Raw genomic sequence first — 25,768 nt, forward strand, 5'->3', positions numbered from 1 at the left:
CGCAGCTGATGCGGGGCTGCGGAGAGGGCAGGGCAGCCTGGAGCCACCGGGCCGGGCACCGCACACTCGGGGCCGGGGCAGCAGCTGCCCCATTCCTCGGCCGAAAAATAGTGTAGAGGAGATGGAGGGGTGCGGGAGAAAGGAGCCCGGCGGTGTTTTTCAGCGGTTCCTCTCCCTATTAACCGTGACATCTTTCTCAGATTTATAAATTAGAGTTCATTATCCTCGAAGATCGCTAAAGTAGGCAGGTCGGCTAAGAATTAGTGCGTGCAAACCCGCTCGCTACAGCTGGCTTCGCCCTGAGCTGTCTGGTGGGCTCAGGAAGCTGGCGGAGGCTTCAACCACTCCAGTGGTCAAAGAGAGATACCGGTCCCTTCTGCCCTCCTCCTCCTCGCCATTTATCGCCGGTAGAAGGTTGAAACGCGGCTGCCCTCCAGCCTGGAGAGAGCAGCAAGCACATCCCCAAGGCAAATGGACCTGCGCTTATTTTTGAAGGAAACGAACATGTTTCTCCCCCCGCGTCCTGTCCCAGAGTTAAACGTTTGTTTAGGACAAACTCGAGAAGCAACAGTCTTTGCGAGAACTTTGTTTTCCCCTTCTCCTTGTGAATAACAAAGTAGTCATAGGCTACTCGGCCAGTTGGCGAGGAGAGAACTTTTGTTTTCTGGGGCGATTTATGTTCTTTATAAATATGTGGTTTGGAAAATAAAAAGAGACTTGAAAACGTTGTTACAATGAAAAAGGACAAATTAGAAGACATTTTCTGTGATCAAAGGAGGAAGAGAAAGCGAGTAGGGGTATTCAAAAAGCTTGACTTATTCACACAACTCCTTTGGAGCCCAGGGGCAACAAGCGTGTCTTACATTGAAAAGGCGGCTCTATTCAGAGTGCAGGTGCGAAGTGGTGTGGCACATTCTGCCACATTATGTAAAGGTTGTTGGAGATTAGTGTTCAGACTTAATAACTAAAGCGCTTGATTTACATTGGAAAAAAGCCCCCTCATCCGTGAAAGCAAAATAATTTAACGCGTGATCATTTCGAGTGCTGCTGATATCCTAATACTTGCATTGTTCTCGGCCAAGTACTAGAGGAGCGCGGATTGATGCTTTTGGGAACCTATCATTTACAGCCACTGAACTCTGCTCAGAACTGGAGGTCTGGAGGGGAGATAAAAGAGGGGCACAAGAGAAAAGTTTCGCATTAGGGAAAAAAAAGGGGAAAAAAAAAAAAAAAAGACAGAAAGAGAGAGAGAGAGAGAGAACAATATAAACGTGACAGTTCTCCTCCTCCCCTCAGAGGACTCCCTGCTTCCTGTCCACTGCCAGGGCGAAGCAGCGTCCAGGTCTACGGAGACGAAAATTGGACTCAGGTCTCAGGCTCTTCCTTACTCCGCCTTCTCCCGTCGGAGCAGAATTACTTACCTTACTAATTATTCATATTTATGTAAATGTCATTAGTTAATGTAACTTTCTATAAAAAGATAATCAGGCGAGAACGGAGCATAGGTATTACCTTAAGTGCATTGGCTCTGGTTGTTTCATTCATATGTTAATACACGTGATGCAGTCGTGCCAGGCGTGGGGAGGGTGGAGAGGAGGGGAGAGAAGGAAGGCAAGGGAAAGAAATTAAATAATAATCACAAAGCCCCACAAAGGCTTTAAGTTTGCATCGCGGGACCAAGGAACACGATGCCTTCTGATGCGCTGAACAAAGGGGGACCCGGCGCCTTCCCAGCCGCGGCGGCTGTCCGGGCATTCCGGCAACTTTGGGTGGCTTTTTGTTTGTTTGTTTGTGTCTCCTCCTCTCCTGAAGGAGAATTTTATTCTTCAAACCGTTTCGATCTACTCGAACCCTCGTGCCGAGCCTAGTGCCCCAATTCCCGACCGACCCGAATTAAAGTATCTTTGTACGCGACACGCACCAATTAAAATCGCAATACCTTTTTGCATCTCCCTCTTTAGTGTAAGCATTTTAGGGCCATTTCCATAAATTCTCTGCGAGAATAAAGGCTATAATGGGAACAAGGTGAGAAAGCTGTTAACCATTGTTTCAGCAAGAAAAGGTCGTAAGTCAGGCAATTGGTGTCTGACCTGTCAGGATAAGGTATAAAGGCTTTATTCATGCAGTCGCTCACGATTTTCTCAGCCCTCACAAAAGTGTTTTTATGGTTCTGTTTTCTTACCTCGTTCCTTAATTAAAAAGCTGAATGATTAGAATAGCACCTGCATAATGTCTGAACGACGCCTGCATACTAATTCGCGAGTCTTTACATCTAGTAATTATAACATAAAATCAGAGATTGAATAAAACAGAAGGATTTTGCCCCTAAAGCCCTGCTAATCCTCTTTTAAAAGAGTCTGCTGAAATAATTCAGAACAGTTTCCGGAAGTTGGATTACCGACTCTTTTTTGACTATTTACAATGAAATGATATTTCACACTTAAAGGACTCTCTGTATTTCTACAACAGGTTTTTTAAGGTGGCCTGTTTTCTAGACAATAACAATCCAGTGATTCCTTTCTTTTCCTACCCGTTTTTTTCCCCTCTTCCTCCCAGCAAGGTCTTCATCTTTATCAAGTATATGCGAGGATTAATCTGTCCTCAGGTAGGGATAACAAAACCTCCCCCCTTGAAACCTCCCTTTGACTCCCCACTCCGGGACTCCCCGTGAAGAGGGAAGAGGGAGGGCTGCGGGCGGGCAGCCCAGTTGTGCCCAAGTTCAGACGCACCCTGTTTCCCTGCCCCTCGCCGGAGCAGGCGGTGGAGCGGGGAGCTCGCATTGCTTCACTGTTGCCCCCCACCCAGGGCAGAGGATAATTTAAGCCAGCAGCTTTGACCAGCGACCGGTCAAAAGTTGAGCAATGATTTTTCTGTGTGTCTTCCCGAGACGGCTGTGGGGAGGATGGGTGGTGTCCGCGCTTTTGTCTGATTTTCAGGGCGTGCTGTGTCAGGTATCCTCAAGGGCAGCAGCGAGGCAGGGGAGGCAAGCGGGGCAAGAGGGAGCTGCTGGCGGAGGGCAGCGCCGTGCCAGGGCCTCCCCCGGGCCGGGCGGGAGGCGCAGCCCCGCAGGGATCAGCCCGGCCCCCCGGGTGGCTTCCCCGGTCCAGGCAACCCGCAATGACCCGGGCATGGGTTTTACGGCAGTATAGAGCCGATCCTCTGCGTACCATGGACTAGGGGGAAAGAAAACGCAATCTGCCGATCTGTTAGAGCGTCCTATTTATTTTAGGAAAAAGGTTTTCTTGTAGACCGGTGAGCTCCAGCCCGGCCATGAGGTTGGCTGCCTCATGACGAAGAAGAAAACGAAGTTGATGCACGGATTTTTGAAACGCGGGAGCTGCTGCCCGCACCCTCTGCAGTTCCGCGGGGTCTCGGCGCCTGATCCAAAAGAGCCAGTGTGGTCCTGGCCTCGGAGCGGGGTGGATCCAAATGGAGAAGAAGCTGAGAATAGTCAGCCTCACGGGAAGTTGCAGTGGTTTCTCTGAGACGTTGACATCATTAAGAACACCTTAATCTGTTGTGCTATTTGTTTTAAAATGTTAAAGAAATGCTTTTGCGGTGACTTTTGCCCTTCCCCTTCTCCTTCTCCTCCCATAGTGTAATCCTGTAAAAAACTCTGAATCATCTATGAGAAAATGGAGTCAATGTGTCATTCAGCATTAAAAATCTAGGGGCTTTAACTAAAAGCTTTAATTGCTATCCTGGACCCATTATAACCATGGGAACGATATACTCTGTTGGAAACTCAGAAACGTTACATATCGCTTTAGCAGCCGCTGCCCTTGTTTGTTTACTGTAGCTTACTTTCATTTATATCCCAGGAATATTATTTCACTAGGAGACACACGAAAAGACAAAGGGTGTAAATAAACTAACATATGGCCCAGAGGTTTTAGAGGAGCTGGAGCCGCTTAGTAAGTCATGTGGGTGATACTGGGAATCCGTCTTCTGTCCTTCCCCCGCTCCCTCATAACCTCCTTCTCCCTGCGTATTCCTTCTACCTTCTCACGATAAGTCCCGTTTGTGTCGCGACCGGCTTTGGGGCACCAGATGGTTTTTCCTTCTGACCGCAAGAATCTGGGCAGCGCAGGGGTGGGGAGGGATGGACGCAGGTCCGTGTGCCTGCGCTTCTACGCGCAGCTGGAGAAAACCCGTTTGACATAAAACGTGTGTGGGGATGTGTGTGCACACGCACACCAGCCCCGCACACGGTCGCTCCCGGGTGGGGGCCCCGGCCGCGGGCCGGGCCGCTCCGGACTGGGCTGCCCCTTGGAGCGGGCTGATGGCGAGGCTCCGAGCAGGGTCGAGCAATCTGGCACCCACAGAGACACTTCACAACCTTTTTGTTGTTGTTGTTGCTGTTGTTTTCAATTGTCATCAGTTTCAGGATTTCTCTCCCAAAAAAGCCCAACCGGAGCTGAGCCCCGCTCCTTCCGGGAGGTGCGGTGTTTAACCGCACGCTGCACCTCCTTCCCCTCCGCTTCTCCGGTAAGGTGGCGGAAACGGGTCTCGGTTACTGATTCATATTTCTAATCTTCCTTTCCTGAACATACAATGTGCTTTGTTAAATGAATGGTCTTTAATTAATGCACTTGCACAATGCAGGGCCTTGCATGGGGATCGATGATAGGAAGCAACAGGGGATGGTTCCCTCCAAAATGGTTTGTCAGCATTGAGAAAGAAAAGGCAATGTCTATAAAAGGGCCACTAATAATGCCCACACGTCTCTCACCATGTTGTCCGAGGGGACATTCCTTCCCTTGTTGACAGTCAAGTGCAATAAGTACATGTCTTCGCTCAATCATTATAGACCATAGAATTGTATTCTTTAATTAGCATGTACTGTTAGCCCTCCTTTCCTTTATGGGCCAGTTTTTGTCTTTTACAGACCAGCAAAAATGTTTTCCTTCATTTCTTTTTCTTGAATTCTATTATTTCTTAAATTATTTTCTTTCTTTCTCTCTCTCCCTTCATGCAGTCAAATGTACCCTCTATTGACAATATTCCTGGCAGCTAAAGCCAACTTTTTGTCATCTCTCTGTGTTAGGCAACTTCTTTCAAGTTTTCCTTTTCTACCAGGAGTCAAGGCAGCGCATGCGCGGGGCGCCCGCCGGGTTGGGGCCGCGGTGTGCCCGGGGCTGCTGCATCCCTCCAAACAGCAAAGCTGGCGTTTGCCATGCCAAGGGAGCCCGGAGCAGGCTCGGGAGCTGCGAACCCTGATCGTTTTAACATTGATCAGGAGAATGCGCAAGGCAAAGAAGTCTTACTTTCAGATTACTTTATCTGGCGAAAGAATTCCCTCTCTTAAAAAAAGAAATAAAATGCCCTAAATCCTCCTAGGAACTTTATAAATAGGTTTTATTTCGCTGTGAAGGGGACTCATTGTGGGGGGGGGGGGGGTGGGGGTGGATGGGAGGGGGGGGGGTGGTGTCGGAATTCTTCAAAAGGACACTTGCGTCCTGCGAAACAACAACTCTTCGGTCGAGGGGAGCAGCAGCCTCTCGGGGTGGCCCCGCTGAAAAGTCACGCCGAAACTCACGGCCCGAGTGTTGGTGCCCAAGATCCCAGTGCCAGTGTCCCCAGAGTGGCACAGTGCCCGCACAGGGCGCCGCTGCGGAGGGAACCGGGACACGCACCCACCCCCCAGGGGGACAGGGCTCCGCCTGGGTGACGCCGGGCTCTGTTTCCGCACCCCGCACCTCGGTCAATGCTTAAAGTACAACTGGTTTGAAGTCTGCGATCTGAAAAATGTCTCAGAAATGAAGCCAAAGAAGGGGTTTGTTTTGTTCTGTTCTTTTAATGGAAATGCCAACCTAAAACGATTAACATTAAAAAAGGTTAAAGACCAACGAAAAAACCCCACTAATTAATACTTGATTGTACACCACATTAATAGTACACAGGCTTGGGCAATTTTTTTTTTTTCAACTAATATAAAAACCAACAGAAAGAAAAGGTTGATTACACAGTTTTTAAGGAATGGCTCGGTATTATCAGTACAAACACATATTTAAAAAGTGCACATTTGTAAAAATAGCCATAGAAATGAAATACTTATAAATATTTATTGTAAAAAAAATCCAAATATTAAAAATAAATAGTACGTGCAAGCACACAACAGAACATTCCTTCATTGCCAAACATGTGATAAAGCAAAATAAGGAATATAAGAAGTCTGGAAAGAGATACAGCATACCAACATTGTGAATGTTTTTCTGCAAGCTACATTTTTCAGAGGCTTCTTCTCTGTACAGTTCACAAAGAATGTGCTAGATTTTCCCATAAATATGACAATACCAAAAAATAATAACAATAAAAATAGTAATACCCACTCCACTCTAATTCGACTGTCTTTACTCAGAAAAGGTCCCATTAAATTAAAGGTTTGTCTTAGAATGGCAGTATTGGGCTCAGATAATTCTTTAACAACTAAAACAGAGCTACACTGATGAGTTACAACTTCAAGGAATTCATATTCCGAACAGGGCATTGCATGATATCCAATGAGAAACTACTAAATAAAACTTGATCAGGGAATCATTTCAGTACAACACCGTTATGTTTATAAAATGAAGATACAAAAGGGATGCAGTTCGACTATCCTTACACGTACAGACAATAAAACATGAGAGCATATGGAAGCCATCACTTTGAATGCGTTAACAACTTCGATACATTGCAGTATATACATGCTTGATAGGTATTCGGACTGTTAAATGATCAAAGAATTTATTCGATGTCTACGCTCTTGCTTTCACTCTACTGGAATAAAAACATTTGTTGGTCACAAAGTGATGTTAATGAAACCCAACATTGCTGCCTTCGCTCAAGAATCGCATTCTGTGCAGAGTGTGTGTAGGAATAATTTATTAGACGGAAAAGTTTGGAGGATGAAATGCAAAAACAATGGACATAATTTCAACTTTCGAACTGTAAGGTCATACAGACATCTATGGACATCTGTACACAGTCAGAGTTTCACGCAGACACATATATCCAGATATATGTCTATACACAGGATTCGATAGTTTGGTATTTTCTGCACCCTCTGGGCCCCTAAAGTTACCTTTAAAAGTTTGATTTTATCTCTTTAGAAACGGTTTAAAGCTAACGGGCAGGGTGAGTTTGACAGAGAGGAGAACAAATCGCTGACAAAGAACCTTTTACGTTTCATCAGCGTTGTTAGGACGACGAGCAGGAATTTCTCAGATAATAACTCCCACTTCAAAGATTTCTCAGCTCAATAGAAATTGGACCATCCTTTTTATTCAACCACAAGGGCTGGCACTAAAGACGACTCAACTGTTTGAATTTTTTCCCCCCGTGTTTATTTTTCCCCTATTCACTAGGGTACTTGGATAAAATAAACAACAAGACAATTACTGGAACATAGACTTCTAACTTTCCCGGGCCCATGGCCCAGCGCCCATGGCCCCGGCCATACGTGTGTCAAGTTCCCCCGCACCGCGGAGCCTCCGCTCGCTGTCGAGCAGCGGCAGCGGGACCGGGCGAAGTGGGAAGGGGGTACTGCCAATCCCCCCTGACCTCACTCCGCTTTCCAGGTCCTGGGGGCCTTCCATCGGGACACCTCCTCCCTGAGACAGAGGCAGCCCAAGGAGGGGGGATCTTCCAGTCCCCATCCTATCCTCCCCTCTCACGTTTGGTGGGGAGGAAAGGGAAACAATTCTCAGGCTTCTTGGGCAGTTTTGCTGCTGGAAGCTGGTCAGAAAGGCCAGGGACAGCGGGCGGGAGGTGCCGCCGATTTTGGGGGGCTGGCATTCCCTTTCTGGGGAGAAGGGGACCGGGGTTAAGGCGTCGGAACGGAGCCCGCCTCGGGGTGGGGGGGGGAGGGGTGTGGTGCGGTGCAAAGCCCGGCAAAACCCAGCTCCGCCGAAGTGCATTAGGTGGAGGAAGTCTATCTCTAGCGGGGAGCAGATTGAGTGTATTAAGCTAGCATGAAACCAAAGGTCAGTGCAAATGTATCTTAATAGACTGTCTCAAATGGAGTGTGCCTCCTTTGAAGGCCGCTTGCTATTGCTCTCCTCATTACCATAGCGATCCTAACGTGGCATGCTGATGCACCATAAAACTCACACTTTCAACCCCAAAATCAGGCCCTTTGAACAACCCGAGCTTGATTAGACCTTTCTCCTTTTCTTTCCCCCCTTAAAAACCATTTCCTTGCCTTTAGAAACTCGCCCTCAAATCCCAAATGCATTCTCTGATCCTGGCAGAAAGCAGAAACAAAAGTGAGCTGAGGCGACGGTTCAAGCGGGCCTTTTCTTCCTGACAGTCTTATCCATTTTTATTATGGTCTGGAACAAGTGCCCTGTTCGCGTGGGTTTTGTTTACCGGAAATTAAATGAAAATGATTTAGTTCACGTCAAACAAAAATATATACTTGTATACACAAGAAAAAGGGCCTGTTAGACGTAAATATTATGTCCTTAATGAAAAGACTGGACGGGCTCCAGACTTCGCCTTTCACTATTTAAGTATGACTTGCCTATTGCCATAGAAATCCTAACTTACCATGAAGATTCACCGTTGTGAAGAAATACTTCTTTGTGCGAGCTTGCTTTGATGTCTAAGGCATAAGATTCAGGCTTTCAGCTGCGTCTGTCTAGATTACCTTGAGAGCAACGGGGTAGACATCTGTAACAAGCAAATGAAAAATTAAAGGTGATTAGCCTGCACAACCAAATACTGCTGTAAATAGAGAAATAAAGAAATAAACAGATCTCAGGACATGATGGAAACATCCTCCCTACCCGCATCTCGCTTCTGCATTTCTCGATTTCCATGCCACAAGTTTCAGGGGTTGGAGAGGGGCACAACCGTCCCCTGTTTAGGTTCCTCTTTCACACATTGCTCTCACCTAGCTAATTCCCTAAGTGCATTACCGTTAGCGGCATGCTGTTGTGTTTAAATAGAAAAATCCGTGGTGTTTAAATAAAAAAAAATTGTTCCGTTTGGGGGAATGAAGAAAGGAACGCCGACTTGGTGCCTTGGGAGAAAAATACGGGTGTATAAGTAAGGAAAGCAATGGGCATTGGGTTGTTTTTGTCACTGACCAGCTATTTATTTTCCTGTCGTTTTTATATTTCTCGGTATCAACATACACGTGCACAGTTGTACACACAGAGTAGCCCCAGTCACCTGCGTGCGGAGGTGATCTGTCAGGCACGAGAGGATGCGGTTACAGCAGCCTTCTCCCTGCTCTCCACAAGCCGCAGAAACCCTTTCCAGCAGCCTATGCTATTTATTTGCCTATACTATCCGGTATTCTTAAACATCATTAAAGTAATTAAAACGGCACCGTTCGGTAGTTTCAAGCTACCCCAGTGGAGAGGTTTGTTTATTTATTTTGGGGTTTGTTTATTTTTTTACCCTCCTCCCTTTTTTCTCTGAACCAGCGCGGTGAACCCTGTAGGTTTGAGACTCTGGGACAGGATGGAGATGCTAAAGCCGCGTTGTGGGAGCGGTTCATTTCTCCTCGGGGCTGTTGGCAGGGCAGAGCCGCGGAGCAGCGGCCCCAGGTCCCCGCGCTGCCGGGGGCTGCCCGGCCCCCGCCCTGGCAGTGACGTCAGAGAACGATCTCCCCCCACCCCGTCAGAACCGCCCCCCCCGGGGGCTTCAGCGCCCACGGTTCAACAGGAGCCGCACTCTGGGTGGGGACGGGATGTTTAGGTATTAGAAGTCATTACCAGTGGGAGCTAAAATGGACAGTCAATCATCGCACCCCCCTGGGCCTTTCTTTATTAGCGACTACTGGGTGGGGGGAGGAAATATATATATATGTATTTATGTACAGAAAGAGGGAAAAGTAAGGAGATTATTTACAGAAACGTCCATCGAACGGGTTAATTAATCAAAAAATTTAATGGATCCATTTTGTACAAATTGGTAACAAATAATAGTTTATATATATATATATATATATATATATATATATTTCTTTTAAAAACCACACTCTCACAGAAAATCCTGGGGGAACAGAACAGTGCAGCACACAGTATTATTGACAAGAGAAAACCTGTACAGAGAAAATCTGTATGAAACCACTGAAGGAAAGGGGAAAGGAAAACGGGAAGAGGAAGGGGAAGGGATAGGGAAAGGAAGGGAAGAGGACAGGGATAAGGAAAGGGAATGCAAATCAGCTGGCATGTAAACAGACCGGAGCAAGGCGGTCAGAGCAGGGGTGTGTGGCACGGCGGGAGGAGGTGGCAGCGCCCCGGCCGAGGCGAGCGCAGCCCTCCCGTGTGCGCGGTGCCGGGGGCGCGGGCAGGGCCCACCCGCGCGCTCCGCAGCCTCTCTCCCTCCGCCGAGCGCCTCTCGCAGCCGCTCCCGCTCGGCTTCCCCGTGCCCGGCGCGGCGCTCCCCGTGCCGGCCGGGCCGGGCCGCCTGCCGCAGCCGGCGCGCCCTAGCAGCGGGGCCGGGGCTCGGCGGGGAGGCGCGGCGGCGGGGAGGCGCCGGGGGGCCCGGGGGGGCCGCGGGGCCCCGCGCCTTGACACACGTACCATTCGCTCAGGTTGGCGGCGGGCTGCGCGGGCGCGGAGGGCTCTGCGTGGGAGCAGGAGGCGGGGGGCTCACGGCCGGAGTCCGAGGAGGGGGACACCAAGGAGGGCGTGGAGGACTCGTAGCCGGAGCTGGGAGGAGGGGATTTGCAGTGCACTTTCATGTGTTTTCTCAGGGAGCTGGGGTGGGTGTAGGACTTGTCGCAGCCTCTCACTTTGCAGTTGTAGGGCTTGTCGCTGGTGTGGACGTGCGAGTGCTTCTTCCTGTCGCTGCTGTTGGCGAAGCGCCTGTCACAGCCCTCGAATTCACATTTGAACGGCTTCTCCCCTGCAGGAGGCAATGGGCGAGCACAGCCATTAGCGGCGGCGGCGGGGCCGGGAGCAGTGCATCCCTCACCCCCACAGCCCACGGCCTCCCCGAACCCATGTCTCTGGCCCTGCCACGGCTCCTGTCCCCGCGGAATCTCCTCTCACTAGCTCTGCCCTTCCCCGCGGGCCCGGCCGAGCATCCCCCGGAGCCGCCGCTCCGTGCCCACCCTGATCCGGGGCCGGCTCCGCACGCGGAGCGCCCTGCCAGGCTGGCTTCTTCTCTTTCCCCTGCCCTGGGTGTGTGTGACATCGTGGGGATTTGTGCAAAAGACAAAGCTCCGAAACAAGGAAAACTTAGAGGAGAGCTGCTCGTTCCGAGCAAACTTATGCGGTCCCTGCAGATTCCGAAGTCCTGCAGAAAGAGCGGTCAGTGATTTATCCCTTCGAAGGCTTTTACGTTAAATACATTTCTCACAGTCCCCCAGGCACGTGGAAATATTTTTCATAACCTGGCTAGATCATATTTCATGCATTTCATACTTGCACTGATTACAATGCCATGGAAGATCCACATCCCCGCTCTTCCTTTCCCCGCTCCCCAGCTTGCTGATACAGTAAGCTAAAGTACGAAATATTTCAGAAAGACATTGATTGTGGGGGGGAAAACGATAAAGATTCAGCAGAAAGATGACTAGGCTAGTGCACGGCACTGTCGTGAGGGTAGGATTCCCTTTCCGTTTCAACCTACACAGTCACTGAAGGAATTGCAATCGGGATTAAACAGTCTGATCATACAATAAGTGATGTTACGCATAATAGAAATACAATCGTGTTGCTGGAGTCCTGTGAAAGTTTAACCTCGAATCGTGTGGACCTAGCACGGTAGACGATATACAGGAGGTTTTCAAGGAAATGCACCGCAGCCAGATGCAGGATGAAATGCTGACGGCATTATTGTCGCTGACAATAGCAAACTGCAAAATCGTGCTTGCCGAGGGGTACCCAGGTCCTGTACCAACCGACTATGAAAATATCCTCCTCACCGGTCAAAAGTAAAAAAAAAATATATATATCAGGACGGAGAGGACTTCACAAAAATACATGGCCTAACCTTAACGTGAAGTGCAAACAAAGCAACTGTGCTCACCATCATGGCGCATGTAGCCAAAATGACTTCCAATACTTGGTTTTGTGTGTTTGTTTTGGTGTTTGGTTGTTTTTTTTTTTTTTTTTTTTTTTTTTAATTTCTTGGGTTGCGCGTTTGTGGTCGTCGTTTTTATTTTCTTCCCCTCTCAATTCATCATGATTGAATTTAGGAGAGACTCAGCCTACATCGGGCTCGGCTGCGAGCAAAGGCAAATAAAGGAAGGCATTCCAAATATTTCACATGAATGCACTTTATGCAAGGTGGGTGGGAAAGGCTCACGGCTCCGCGTTTAAAGTATGCCCTTTCCGCACTGTAATAGTCAATGAGGAGCACTGACGTCCTGCGCCGCTAACATTTGCACAGAGGATGGGTAAATACCTGGCGTTGGAGGGAAGGGAGGGAAAAGGTTAAAAATAAGGTCTCTCACAAAACGATGTGGATTCTGTAACCAAGTACTGTCGATATACAGCGGTGCATATGCATAGACACACGCCCGCCTATAATCTAATTAGAGTTCCACGAAAGGAAATAATTTGACCTTCAGCATCTAAGTTGAGACAACAAATCAAGGATATTAGTGTAGTACAAGCAAGCAGTAAGTTAGGAGACCCCAGGGAAAGCCATCCTCATAAGCACTCCGCTTGTGCAGGGTTCCATTCAGGTAAAGGCGGGCTGCGCCGCACCGCGCTTTGCCGAGTTGAAAAATGTTCAACTTCGCTTAACCTTTCCCTGAAAGAGCCACTGAAAGGTCCGTCCGTGCAGCCGGGTTTCAAGTGGGAAGAGGGCAGCATTTTCTCAGCTGTCCGGGTTGCATTCCCTGAACGCCTCAATAGAGAGGAGACATCCGAGCCATTTGCGAGTATTCCTTCCGCGAGAGCAGGTTTTCTTACGCGTAAATCCCGGCCCGGCAGGGAGAGGACACCGCACAGGTCCCGGCTGCCGCAGCCCGGGCACGGAGCCGCAGCCACGCACAAAGTTCCGCGGGCGATGGAGACTCAACCGCCATTTTACCCCCACACTTGTAGCTGGGCAAAAGTGTTCAGTGAAATTCAGCATGGAATTTGTGGCATAATCCCCCGTCTCCGGGAGTGGATTAAGGTATTTACCAACTTCTCCGGGTGAGTGGTGGTGGGGGGAAGCCGGAGCTGGCGGCTCCCGGGTTGCGGACGAGGCGCGGGGGCTGCGGGGGCCGCAGGGAGGGAGCGGGGCTCCGTCCCACGCCTCGCACTATTGTTCCTGGCCCTCAGGGAAGGCGGTGAAGTGATCCCAGCCCGTCCTGCTCGTCCCGTTGCCGCCGCCTTAACGGCCTTATCCTCCAACCTGGAAAACTCGTACATCGCCAGATATCCCTCTGCCTGCTCCCCAGCCTCGGAGAAATCAGAAGTCATTAATATTTAAGGAGGCAATAATTTTCCTGTTGAATCTAGAACTGTCTTCATGAATAATTCGTACTGACTTCTATTAGGGTTTCAGAAACATTGCGTTTTTGACAACTTCTGGGTGTTTAATAGAAACGGTAGAACCATAAAGGCCCTGCAGGAGTTTGCACAATACAGCAATTAATCACCGAGAAAGTTAAAGCCAAAAGTACAGACGCGCCGAATGGTGTTTAATAAACGCAAATCTCCGCTCTTGGGTTTGCCCTGAACCTGCATCTCCGATGTAGGTCAGTTTTCCCAAGAATTTAACCATTTTCTGCTTCAGAGACTTCAAACAGTGATGCCGTTAAAGAGCAGTAAAAGTTTGTTTACTTAAGAAAAACACTGTCATTAAGAGATGAGCTCTCCCGGTTAATGGCCGTACCTGTGCTGATTCAACAAGGAACTGGCTGGGATACAAGTTACATGACCCGGGGATACCCCTTTTTCGAGGAAAAAGGGGGCCAAGAAGGCAGCCGAGGAACACAACTATGCTGTCGTCCACCACCTCCCCCCCACCCCCCCGCCCCGCACACAGACTTACTCCTCATAGAGCGATGGAAAAATAATGAGGTGACGAGTGACGGTCGCTGTAAAATCTCAGTGCTATGTTTAGACGATAGCGATACGAAATTAGTGTATGTTCTGCATATCATATCACGTCGCGCTCTATCATAAAAAAAATGCAACTCCTGGAAGGTCAAGCCTTGCACCGAGCATGGGGGAAGGGGAGTTTTATGAACTGGAAGGCGAAAAAAAATCGTTTGGCTGTAAGCAGATCTTACAATAGGATTATGTAGTTTCCCTCGCAGTGCATAAGGCCGTACAGAAGGGGGTGGGAGGTGGAAAACCCTACGCTGGAGCAGATTAAATTTTCCAAAAAGGGCTTATTTCTTATCTTCTTCTTTAGAGAAGGGAAAAAAAAAAAAAAAAAAAAAAAAAAAAAAAAGCGCCAACACAAAATCAAAAACCCAAGCCAGCGCTATAGACTACAAACACAGGCTGCTAAACTAATTAATACAACTTCACAAGCTGCTCCTGGAAGTGTGAAAACTTTCTACGTGCAATTTCATTAATTATAAATGCTTTCCTGGCCGGAAGAGTTCAAATGTAGTTTTGCAAGATCGTCCATCGTGTTACTTTATTTTCTGTTAACTAGAACTAACAGATGTTTCTGACACATGTCCCAATTTCACTTAACAGATCTGCAAATGACATTTCAGAATGTACAGGCCGAAACAATACAAGGGTTTATTTTCTTTTCCCTTTTTTTTTTTTTTTCCCTTTCCCTCACGAGAATCAGAAATCGCAGCTCCCCATATTTACGAATGCAGAAAGTCGTTGGAAGGCAATGCTCATTAAAAATGTCAGTGTTATTCAGATCAAACATTTGAAACTCCCTCTGCCCAAAACAGAACTGTTGAACGAAAAGGTCGCAGCTTTGTTATTCTCACAATGTTTGAGCAGCAGCATCTCAGCGACATCAGTCAAAACTGACCAGACAAGTTGTAACTTCCATTGTTCACTTTTAATTTGTGAGCTTGCACAATGATTTCATTTTTTCCCCCAGACTACTCTAAATCGGAAAAAAAAAAAAAAAAATCCTCGCCTGTGTGAATTAGCAGAAATAATAGCTATATCACTCGATATTTACGCAGATCTACCCACTAAACATTACAGCAGCCACTCCGCACAACCAGAAAAAAATATGGACGAGAATTCTGAGATTTGCTCTCACTCTCCCCTTCCCCCCCGCCCTTTCCTCCCCCTTCTCCAAACGGTAAAGAAGCAAACAAATCTGAGAATTTATTTTCCAGATGTACTTGGCGTGCATTCAATAACAACTCAAAGGATACATTAAAAAAAAAAAAAAAAAAAAAAAAAAAAAAGGCAAGCAAAACAGTACAGTGAATAACAGAGAGAAAGAGAGTAAAGAGAGCTTTGCATACTGACCTGTATGAGTTCTTTTGTGTATTTTGAGATTCTCTGATCTGGCAAACACTTTGCCACAGCCTGGGAAAGGGCAGGGGAAAGGTTTTTCACCTGTGTGGACTCTGATGTGATTTACAAGTTTATATTTGGCCTTGAAAGGTTTCCCTTCTCTTGGACACTCTTCCCAGAAACATATGTGATTGGACTGCTCGGGTCCTCCAACGTGCTCCACCGTGACATGAGTCACCAGCTCGTGCATCGTGCTGAAAGTTTTCGAGCATAATTTTTTGGGAGTCTGGTCCAACTCAATCCACTTACAGATGAGTTCCTGTTTGATGGGCTGCCTCATGTAACGAAAGAAGGCACCCGGGCCATGGTGCGGAGCCAGGTTCACGTTCAGATTCATACCACCGTAGTTATGAAGCGAAGCAGCAGCAAAATGATCTGTCCTGGAGGCTGGTACTTGAGTGAAATGTTCAGACCTGGCGTACATTTCTCCAGGTAACCCCAGTCTGAGCTGTCCGTTTAGATGGCCACCTGGAGCTGCATGGGGAGGCTGCTCATGGAGTCCAGTGAACAGAGAGGGATTCCCAGCTTCTGAGTGGTGGTGGTGGTGACCATGGTGTCCGGGGTAGCTACCTGTTGTTGAGACAAACAGTCCGTGGTGAGAACTTGCAGCGGGGTGCTGCTCGGTCAGCCCTGGCATGAGTGGGGCCGGCAGGTCTCTGCATATGAAGAAGTCCCTACCTGCTGCCAGAGCCTGGGCTGGGTGAGAGACGGGGTAAGGGGCTGCTGGTGACTGCGCCGGGCCAAACGCTGCCGTTTGACTAGAGATCACCTCGGCTTGGCCTGCCATATGATGATGATGATGATGATGATGATGGTAGTGGTGGAGCTGGTGGTGGGGATGAGGGGCAGGGCCGATCTTAAGGGCCGCGGGGTGATGCTGAGGAGGAGGATGAGGATGGTGGCGGTGCCCCATGTGTTCTGGCCGGAGCTGCTGTGGCCCGAGGCGGGACTCGGCGGCGTGTTCCCCCGGCTGCGTGGGCGCCCTGGTGTGGGGGTGCCCGGCGACCCCCGGGAAGCCTGTCATGCTCTGAGGGGGGTGGTGATGGTGGCGAGGAGCCCCCGCCAAGTCTACTAATCTCAGCGCCGTGTTCCGCCTGGAGAGAGCAGCAGGGTCCATCACCGGGATCCCCAGAGCATCCACGCTCATTAGCTTCTAACGCTAAAAAGTCACCTGACAGCGGGAGGAGAGATACACAGGGCAGCGAGGGGAGGGGAGGGGGGGGGGTGGGAGCGGGGGAAACAACTTTCTTTTTTTTTTTCTTTTCTTTTTTTTTTTTTTTTTTCTCCCCTCCTTTCTCCCAAAATAAAAAAGTTTCCCGGGCAGCAGGACGCACGGGAGGCTGTGCCAACGGGTGGGCTCGGGGGGCCGGCGGGAGGCTTTGGCGGCGGCCGGGGAGGTCGCAGGCGCGGCCCGTCCTGCCCGGGGCCGGGGAGGCCCTCACGGCGCGGCGGGACCGGCCGGGCCGCGCTCCGGCCGCGCCGCTGCCCCGCCGGCCGCACAATCGCCGCGCCCGCCCATTGGCTGCCGCCGCGGCGACGTCACCGTGACAGGTCCCGCCGCCGCCTGAAAGGGAGATCGCCGGTGCCGCGGGGGGCGCGCGCGGGGACGGGCTGCGCATGCGCCACCGACGCCGCGCCAACCCTTCCCCCTTCCCCCGGCGCCCCCTCCGCGGCCCGGCCCGGCCCGGCGCGGCCCGGCGCAGGGTCTCTGCCCGGGGGGATCCGCCTGGGGCCGGGCACTACCGGGCTCCCGCCTGCCGCCGAGGGAAAATCGCCTCGGAGGGGCCTCCCTCTGGCCTCTGTCCGTTCCCGCTGCCCTGCCCTGAGGCTCGGGGCAGCCGCAGAGTTCGCCCCCGGGAGAGCACTGGCAGCCTCGCCGGTCCCCGCCGCCCGGCCAGAGCAGCGGCAGTCGGAGCGGCCCCGGGGCCGGTCCTGCCGGCCGGTCCTCGACACTTGTTGCCAGCTCGGGGAGAGGGTCCTTGCCCGGCAGAAGCTGCGGCCGGAGCCGCGCCGGCCGCTCGCTGGACAGGCGTTTTCGGCCCGGGACTCGGGCTACCGGCCCTGTGCCTTAGCCCGGACAAAGGATCCCTGAGAGACTTCCCATCCCCTTCCACCTCCTCTGACAAGTTTTAGCGGTTATCGGATTACTGGCCGCCGGAGCAATGCGAGAAATCGTGGTCTTCAGGCTGAATCTGAATGTTTAACCCAGAAGAGGGAGTCTCTCCCTTTCCCTCTCTCACGCACACTTACAGGGTACTTCCATGTAAAATCCCCGTCCCTGAATTGAAGGAAAAACATTGCCTAACATTCATAACGGACTCGGTTCTGATGATTCTCACCTGAAGGAAGTAACCTGGTCTGCAGAGTTGGATGCTAGAAGTAGAAGTGTGGGTTTGGGTTTCAGCTGGACACAACTGAGGCCTTACAGGTTTAGAAAAGCTTAGGGCTTTAGCACAGGAGGAAGTATCTGATTAAGTTTTTAAGAGGGGATTGTGAACTTAAAAAAAAGTAAATGAAACATGGGAAAAGATCCTTCTGCTCCAAGAAAGAAAAACACATCTTTAAATATCTACCCCTTGTATTACCACGGTTCTTGGATCCTGATACAAAAACGGCTCCACCAATAACCTCACAGTCTTACGAAGTACAGCAATGATTAATTCTCTACCCACCTTGTCACATTGACTCGCTGTTGGATTCTTTACCAGATGTATGTCAGGTAAAGTTCCCAGCATAGAATTTTGTATTTCCATAAGAATTTAACAGTGTTGGTCATCAGTAGGCTTTGTGTGAAGTAGTAAAACAAGAAACTATTTGGCAATGTCCACCCAGCTACTTTCGTAACAGAAGCTACAGGCCAATGACTGGAAACCATAAGATTAAAGTTTAGGACATACATAACCACATAGGGAAAATCTTTGTCACAGCTTTGCATACTTTGGATTGGCTGCAATTAGGTATTTTGTCCCTGCTTGCATTTACCGTACTTGAGCTGTAAAATTAGGCTGATATTCAGGTAGCTAGCTGTAAATACATCCTTGCACACATATTTCTGAGTGGAGATGATGAAAAGTGATAAAAGATGCAATTAGCTTCCCAGCTTTACAAAACATGTTTACGCAGGCATTTTAAACCACACACCATCCTCACAATATCTCAACTTTCAAGTCTACTTGCTCTAGGAAATGGATTTGACAGTCCTATTCATGCCCATCCCAATAGGAGTGCACAGAAGAGACAAACGCTAGGAAGTATGAATCTGTTACTTACAAATGTACTGAGACTGTGAATCCCAAATAAAGCTGCTTTCCTCATACCTCCTTAAAACACTGCATCTCTACATACTTGTTTTCCATCAACTGTGACACTTCCCAGTCAAGGGAGAAAACATCTGGAAGAGTTTGCCAATTAAAAAAAAAAGTCATAACCATTTTGCCCTAAGTTAATTTCAAATGCTGTGATGATTTCTTGCCAGGCACTCATGGCTCTCAGCTTACCCCTCACTCAGGGCTGTCTCTCTTCTCTTTTCCAGGCAGAGAAGGAGAACCTGGCCCTCGGTGTCCCTCACTGTTAGGTGAGACCCGTGTGAGCCCCGGTTCGTGCGTGGGGGGAGCGGGCGGGGGCGGGCAGGGGCCGCCACATGACTGCGGGGAGGCGGAGGAACGGGGATGAGCAGGGGAGAGGGCCCAGACCCGGACGGGCTCCGCGCATCTCCCACAATGGTTTGAAAACTTGAACGCCTGTCTGTGCAGCTCGAGCTCATACTGCTGCCACTCGAGAGGTGACCGAGGTTTCCTGCTTCTTGGCAGCGGCCTGAGCCCCGATTGACCGGACACACCGGGCTCTCGGCAAACTCTCAAATGTGTCAATATCAGCTTCTGCAGGGCCAACAGACTGGCAGCTTGATCCTGAGTACGAATTTTCCCGTGGCTGCTGTGTGTCTGCGACCCCGTCCTCAGGCCCTGGCCTCAAAGCTGACCCGAGCTGGAGATCTGTTCTGAAGAAGCGACATGTTGTAAAGACAAGTCACAAGCATTTCTCTGGCCCCCGACCTGGTTCTCGTGGAAGAGCGTCGGGGCTGTGCCCTGGTTAAGGGGCTGAGCTGTCCCCCTCTCTCTCTTCTCTGCCATGCGGGGCTCAGAGCTCTGCCTGCCACAGCTCGGGGTGCGGGGCTGGCGGGGGCAGCCCCAGCCCTCCGGCCTCTGCCCGCACGCACCCACCCCGCCGGGCTGCCGAGGCCTGCGGCATGAAACTGCCTGCACATCCCTTACCTGGGTGGGAACAGCCCCAGCTGCTCATCGACTTTACCTTAGCCTTGTTTTTTTTCGGTAGAAATCTACCTAAAAATCAAGACGCTATTTCTAGCATAGCTTCGCAGATAGCCCCCTTTATAACCGCGCTCAGCTCGAGGCACAGCTCCTGCCCTCCGGAAGCGCTGGAGAGAGCCAAATTTGACCTTCACCCGGCCTGTGCTCTCCTATTTCCACCTCTGCGGAAACTTCCCGACCAGCCAGCTACAAAATATCCAGCCGGTGTCCGAGGACTGGGCCGGGATGCTCTGAACGCTTCGGACAGACTTCGGGGGTTACTTTTTTAGGCTTCAAAACCCGAACGAGAGGAGGGGAACCGATCCATCTGAAACTCCCTTATCTTTACTGTGAGAAAGAGAAAAAAATGCGAGGAGCAGAGACAGAGAGGACCAAGAAAGTCACCCTGCGGAATTCCTTATCCCTTAAACTGACTTTGGCAGACAGGGATGAGGGAAGGATGAGAAGCAGGACCTGAGCCTGAGTCCCTGCCTGCCCCGGCAGAAGGCACTGCTGGTTAGGAAGAGGTGGCTCAAGAAAGCCTTTCGGCAATTCCAGCTTCACCTCAGGGAGGAGAGGGTACCGAGTAGCTTGAGAGCACACTCGGCCTTTGTTTTTATTCCCTCGCCCTATTTCCACTTATGGGGACTTCTTCATTTCTGGGTTCCCAAACAATGGGAAGTCAGCTACCAAACAAGCAACGGTTTATGCCTAGGTTTGCCTCTCACATTTTGTGACCTAGAGCTACCCTAGGACAAGCAAATCATATGCTTATTTTAAATAGAATATTTCATTCAGGACCTCAAGATTAAGGTATTCCTGTCAGATAAGCTGTCAGTCACTAACTACTTAGACACCACATTGTGGAAGCCTGGTATCCCTGGTAAAGATGATACATATCATGTAAACCCCATCAACAAGATCAAAGTCTTCTTCTTTAATAGGATCCAATACATGTCAAACCTCATTCCAATCAAATCGTCCGTAAATGAATTCAAGATGAATATGTCATAGAATAATGTGACAGTGCAATCACATGGGGTCAGGGGTTGTTGTTTCAATGAGAGAGTCGTCAAATATTAATTCTAGAACCTTCAAATGAATAGGCATTGAGCAGGATTAGGCAGCTGCTGGTGGGGAGTTCTGTCACTGATTTGTGTTTATGCAAGTACGTTAAACACTAAGCTGAAAAAAAATAGAGTCTCCTTTGAACTGTAAAAAGTACATATTATAACTTACTTGACTTTTCCAAGATGTTTCTGTAAAGTCGTTTTCTTTTCCTCATTACAAGGGGAGTCTTGTGCCTCATTTCCTGATTTTGTTCCTGTTTGGGGAGAGAGGTGGAAAGTTAAGAGCAAAACCATTTGTGTGTGATATGAAGTGAGCAAGGCACTCTATAGTTGGGCATCATGGATTCAAAAATAAAAGGAAATAAACCCCCCTAAACCAACCCATTAAACCAAGCCAAAACACAAGTTAGGCAGTGAGAGGGGAAGAGAAGCTTTCTCTGAGCGGAAACTGGAGGCTGTCTCCCCAGCAAAACAGCACATGTTTTATGGAGTCATGAAGTTTCCATGGCTGATTTAGGGAAAAAAAAAATATGAAAGGACATCTTTTCAGTTCTCCTTTGATCTGACATTCACCTTCTGGCAGGCTATTGTAAGGCAAGTTTTTACCCACTCGGCTATATTGTTTACAGATCCTTCCGTCCCGAAATTAAATTCCGGACTCTCTGCGAGCCTCCAACACAAGTTGTTGTCTCAGCAAGGATTACTACAGTACCACCCTGGCACTTCTCCCTGCCTATAATTTTCAGCTTGCTCTTTGCTCTCTGTAAGGCAGAGCACTGCCACTGCTACAGGCAGAACTTTGCACAGCTTGCTCTGAGCGGCAGCAATAGCTCTGAGAGCAGATCTGGGGTTGGATGCTGGGTCTGAGTCTGAATTTTTCCAGATATCTTTGAAATTCTCAGGATTCTGTTTGTTTGTTTTTTAATACAGAAAAGCACACTATAATCTGGAATCAGTTACTTAAAATAACATTATTATTATTATCATCATCATCATCACTACTACTATTACTACTACTACTACTACTACTATTATTATTATAAGGACTCCAGAGCTAGTAAACAAAAATCTGTACCAAGACAAACACTTGATGATATCAATTACGAAGCTTCATCATCATATCACAGTCATAATATTTCATAAATAATTTGATGGCCTCAGTATTTTCACTGCTGTGATGAAAATTACTGCCAAAACTTGACCAATCCCTTAGGAATTAAAATTCCTAGTCAACTTCCATTCATCCTCGCACTTTTCTCAAGTCAGAGCGGCCAACACTGCCCCGCTACTGCGAGGTTAGCAGGAGTTGTGCTTCATTGGTTAGAATGGGAGGATGGAGGAGTGCTCAGTTCTCAAGTGCTCGCCAAAACTTGTTGAAACCGGACCAAAAAAAAAAAAAAAAAAAAAAAAAAAAAAAAAAAAAAAAAATCGCTGCACTTAATATTTCAAATGGTTACCAGATGACAAAAAAGAAGGCAAAACAGTTCTGCATTTCAGAGTAAATACTGGCTAAAGCTCTGGCTCGACCTCGCACGCTTTTCTCATCTGCACTGCGCCGTCGTCGGAGCAGGAGGGTGAAGATGTCCCCTTGCCCAAACTGTTGGGATGTCGGGCGATAGTGTGGGGTAGCAGTTCCCCCCGGTATCGCACTAGGGCTGCGGTGGGACGCGTCCCCTCTTCCCTAAACTCGCTCCCGCACCGGGTGGAAGGTGCCCTGGCTGAGCGGGACCGGAGCAGCCGCCGCCCCGCGGGACCCCGGCGGCCCCGGGCGGGGTTGCGAGCCAGACCGAGTGGGAGGAAGCAGCGACGGCGTGTGCCCCGCCGCCACCGGCTTGTCACACATCCTGTACTTCCCGCGGCCGCGTAGGGAGTATTCCCCAGCACGTCTCGGTGCAGAAATAAAGTTCCTCGTCTCCGGGTGGAGAGAGCCCCGAGATAAGCTCGACCAACGGGCCGGACCCGCCCGGGGCTGAGGGATCGTGCGTGACAAAGGAGTGACAGGAAAGGGGTCGGCGAGAAGCCCGCGCCGGTCCCCATCGGCCGGCTCTGTACCGGTGCCTGGGGTTGGCACACGGAGCTGTGCTCGGGTCAGAGGTCACCTTCGGATGTATCGCCCTGGGCAGGGATTTGGGAGCCTTCCCCCTTCCCCAGCCGGCTTCAGCCACCGGAATGCCCCTCGGGGCCGGGACCAGGGTCGCAGCCCCTTCCCGGGCTCTGCGCGAAGTAGGCGGCGGCACCCACTTCCCTGAGCAGCGCCCCCGGCTCTGCCTGCTGGGGGGCGGAGAGAGGCCGGAGGGGGCCGGCCGAGCTCCCGGGCTCCGTCCCTGCCGCACCCGCCTATAAAGAAGGGCTTGCGGTGCAGGAGCGCCGGGTCCCCCGGAGCGCCCCCGTGGCACCGGGAGCGGCGGTGGGCGAGGTTCTGGGCGGGGAGCGCGTCCCCCGGGACACCTCCCCACGGGGCTCGCCATTGTCAGCGCTGGTCCGCCTCTGCGCGTCGCCCCGGGTACCTGGCCCTGCCTGGGATGCTGCAGGACCCGTCCGGTCCCGGTGCTTGCCCGCCCGAAGCGAGCCCGGCCGCTGTCGGGGTCGGGAGCGCCCCTGCCCCGCTCTGCGCGCCCCGCTGCCCCGTTCCGCGCACCGCCGCCGCTCTGCATCGCGCGGACCTCCGGGCCGAGCCTCCCTTTGCGTTTACGGGGGCGGGCGCGGCTCCCGGAGTCCGACAGAAGGTGTCGGACCCCCCCTTCTGTGCTTCCCGGGCTCTTGGCTCTCCGCCCACCCCCGCCCGCCGAGGTGCGGCCGGGACCCTGCTCCACGTGGGCGAGGGGCAGCCAGGGAGCTGCCACCCCCCCTCCCCACCCCGCACCGCAAGGTTCCAGCCCTTCTTCCCGGGGTGGCCAACGAAGTCTCCTCCCGACGACCCCCCTCGACGACAGGGAGCTATCGTCCAGCCCTTGGGGCAAAGCGGTGGGGGCTAGCCAGCTGCCCGGACTGCACAGGCACCCCCTACACCCAGGCACTTACCCCTGCGACCTGTTGAAGGTTTCCCCTCATTTCTGAACCGGCAAAAATAAAAGTGGGGGTGGAGGGGAAGGGAAAAGAAAGAAAGAATGAAAGAAGGAAACAATAACCTCCCCCCCCCCCCCCCCCCCCCCCCCAAGAACCCACCACCTCTTTGGCGCTTCCATCGGGGCGGTCATCCTTCATTTCTTCTTTTCTTGCTTTCTGGAAGCAGTTAGGGAATGTATGATGAAGCAGAAATGAGCCGTCAGGATGATATTTTAATGGCTTATATGTCACGTTGGTGCATGTGGCTTTGAACTGGAGCAGCTTTCGTTTCCTGCAGAGAGCGCACCGCAAATCCCACTTGATAACTTCTACAACCCACAACATTTTTTTTTTTTTTTTTTTTTTTTACATTCACTATTACACTGTATATTTAGATACGCTTCCTAAAAATACCTTCTAGTCTGCCTTCTCGTATATTTTGCACCGACCTGGAATGATCGCTGGTTTCCCCTTGCACTGGGAGGCAGGCTAGCACTGAGCTAACCTAACTTTCTAGTTCTCCGAATGCCATCGCCCAGCACACTTCACAATAACGCTGACAGCTCTGTCCTTCGCTTCATTTTAGCACCAAATACAGAAAGTAGTGCAACACCCGCCTTAAGATTGTGTCCACACCCAGGCGCTCCCTAGAGCGGGTATACCTGTTGCTATAAGCTACTGCAATTCCATCAAATAGATTTAGTAGAATAAATGTGAACGTGTAGAGTCAGCTTACCATTATTCTAAAAAAAACCCACCCAAACCCCACCAAACCCTGTAAAGCCTCCCATGATCCAGGGAAAATTACATGATAGATCTGCTTTGAAAGCTATCTGCACGCACCGAGCACAGGCACGTTGCGTCTGCAGATAAACTGCAGTGAAACATTCCATCAAGGCGTATCAAAGTTTATTTATTGTCGTCGATGTTTGTTTGTTTGTTTTCTAGCCGCAATGGCCATTTTATACCCCTCAAAATGAGGCAGTTCTCACCCGAGAAGGGTTCTCGCAGCAGCGCTGCTGGTCCGACTCCCCAGTACCTGCGCTGCGGATTGCTTACCAGCGGCTTTAATTAGAGAGGATGAGTTTAAAGTTTCTTTGTTTGGTGCTAGGAATTGGAGGGGCTCGGACTGAGCTGCGAAGGAGGCAAGTGAAGGGCTGAACAAAGGCGAAATGTATGGAGTCTGACTCTTAGTGAGCTTTTGGTGTTTTCGTTACTAGAAAATAATTAGAGCTAATGAATATGCAGGCGACTGAGTAAATAAATAATTTGCCAGTTTTATATATATATGCACATGGGCGCATACGTAAGTGTATCTATACACACACACACACACACACATCAACGCCTATATTTTAAAGTTCTTGAGATTTTTTTTCAAGAGCTGAAGCACCGTTTAAAATATTGTACAAATGTTGCTTAGCTTAATTGATTAAGCCACAAAGGTTTTCTGCTTTTAAATACTATACTTATACCTTTCAACAATCATTTTAATATATAGTCAATGGTTCTTTGTAGCGGGAACAAAAAAGAACTATCCACAGTTTTTCAATAGACTTCGAGCTGGGGAAAGACAGGTTAATCGAGGGTTGCATCTAGAAAACAACCAAGTGTTGTATGTTTGCACTGAATCCAAATGTCTGCATTTTTCTAACTAAATCAAAGGGAGTGTTATTTCTTTTTCTGCTCACTCATCTGAAGGTAAGTAAATTTTCTCTGGCGATCAAAAGCCTGGTCAGCAACAAAGACACCGCCTGCTTTTTCCACCGTCCTGGTGTGGCAAGTTGAGGAATTTCAATAACTGTGACAAGGGTGACTGATTTGTGAACTAGAAAAGGTTTGAATGTCAGAAAATTTACATTGCTCCTATCGAGGATTTAAAATAAATTTTTACAAAAAAAAAAAAAAAAAAAAAAAAAAAAAAAAAAAAAAAAGAGAGAGAGAAAGAGAGAGA

General features: G+C 49.8%; 1 protein-coding gene across 2 annotated transcripts; it reads right to left on the reverse strand.

Moving 5' to 3' along the window:
- Nucleotides 1–8,000: 8,000 nt before the first annotated feature.
- Nucleotides 8,001–23,993, reverse strand: ZIC4 (Zic family member 4). 2 transcript variants are annotated; one of them, XM_040074157.2, is made up of 5 exons: nt 23,935–23,993; nt 20,939–21,023; nt 15,345–15,962; nt 10,521–10,845; nt 8,001–8,655 (listed from the first exon to the last, which is right to left on the reverse strand). In XM_040074157.2, coding segments are annotated over exons 1-5 (1,068 nt in total). In that variant the 5' UTR covers nt 23,974–23,993; the 3' UTR covers nt 8,001–8,654. The 2 variants fall into 2 exon arrangements, with proteins under 2 accessions (XP_039930091.1, XP_039930089.1); XM_040074155.2 differs by lacking the exons at nt 20,939–21,023; nt 23,935–23,993 and having other exon boundaries at nt 15,345–16,539.
- Between the last annotated feature and the right edge of the window lie 1,775 nt (nt 23,994–25,768).

The sequence above is a fragment of the Hirundo rustica genome, chromosome 10 (assembly GCF_015227805.2).
Source record: "Hirundo rustica isolate bHirRus1 chromosome 10, bHirRus1.pri.v3, whole genome shotgun sequence".
NCBI lineage: Eukaryota > Metazoa > Chordata > Aves > Passeriformes > Hirundinidae > Hirundo > Hirundo rustica.

Coding starts and splice junctions, on each gene's coding strand:
- ZIC4 (XM_040074155.2), bottom strand. CDS start 16,539: ATGAGCGTGGATGCTCTGGGGATCCCGGTGATGGACCCTGCTGCTCTC. Junction 10,846..15,344: donor ACACAAAAGAACTCATACAG/GTCAGTATGCAA, acceptor TGCCTCCTGCAG/GGGAGAAGCCGTTCAAATGT.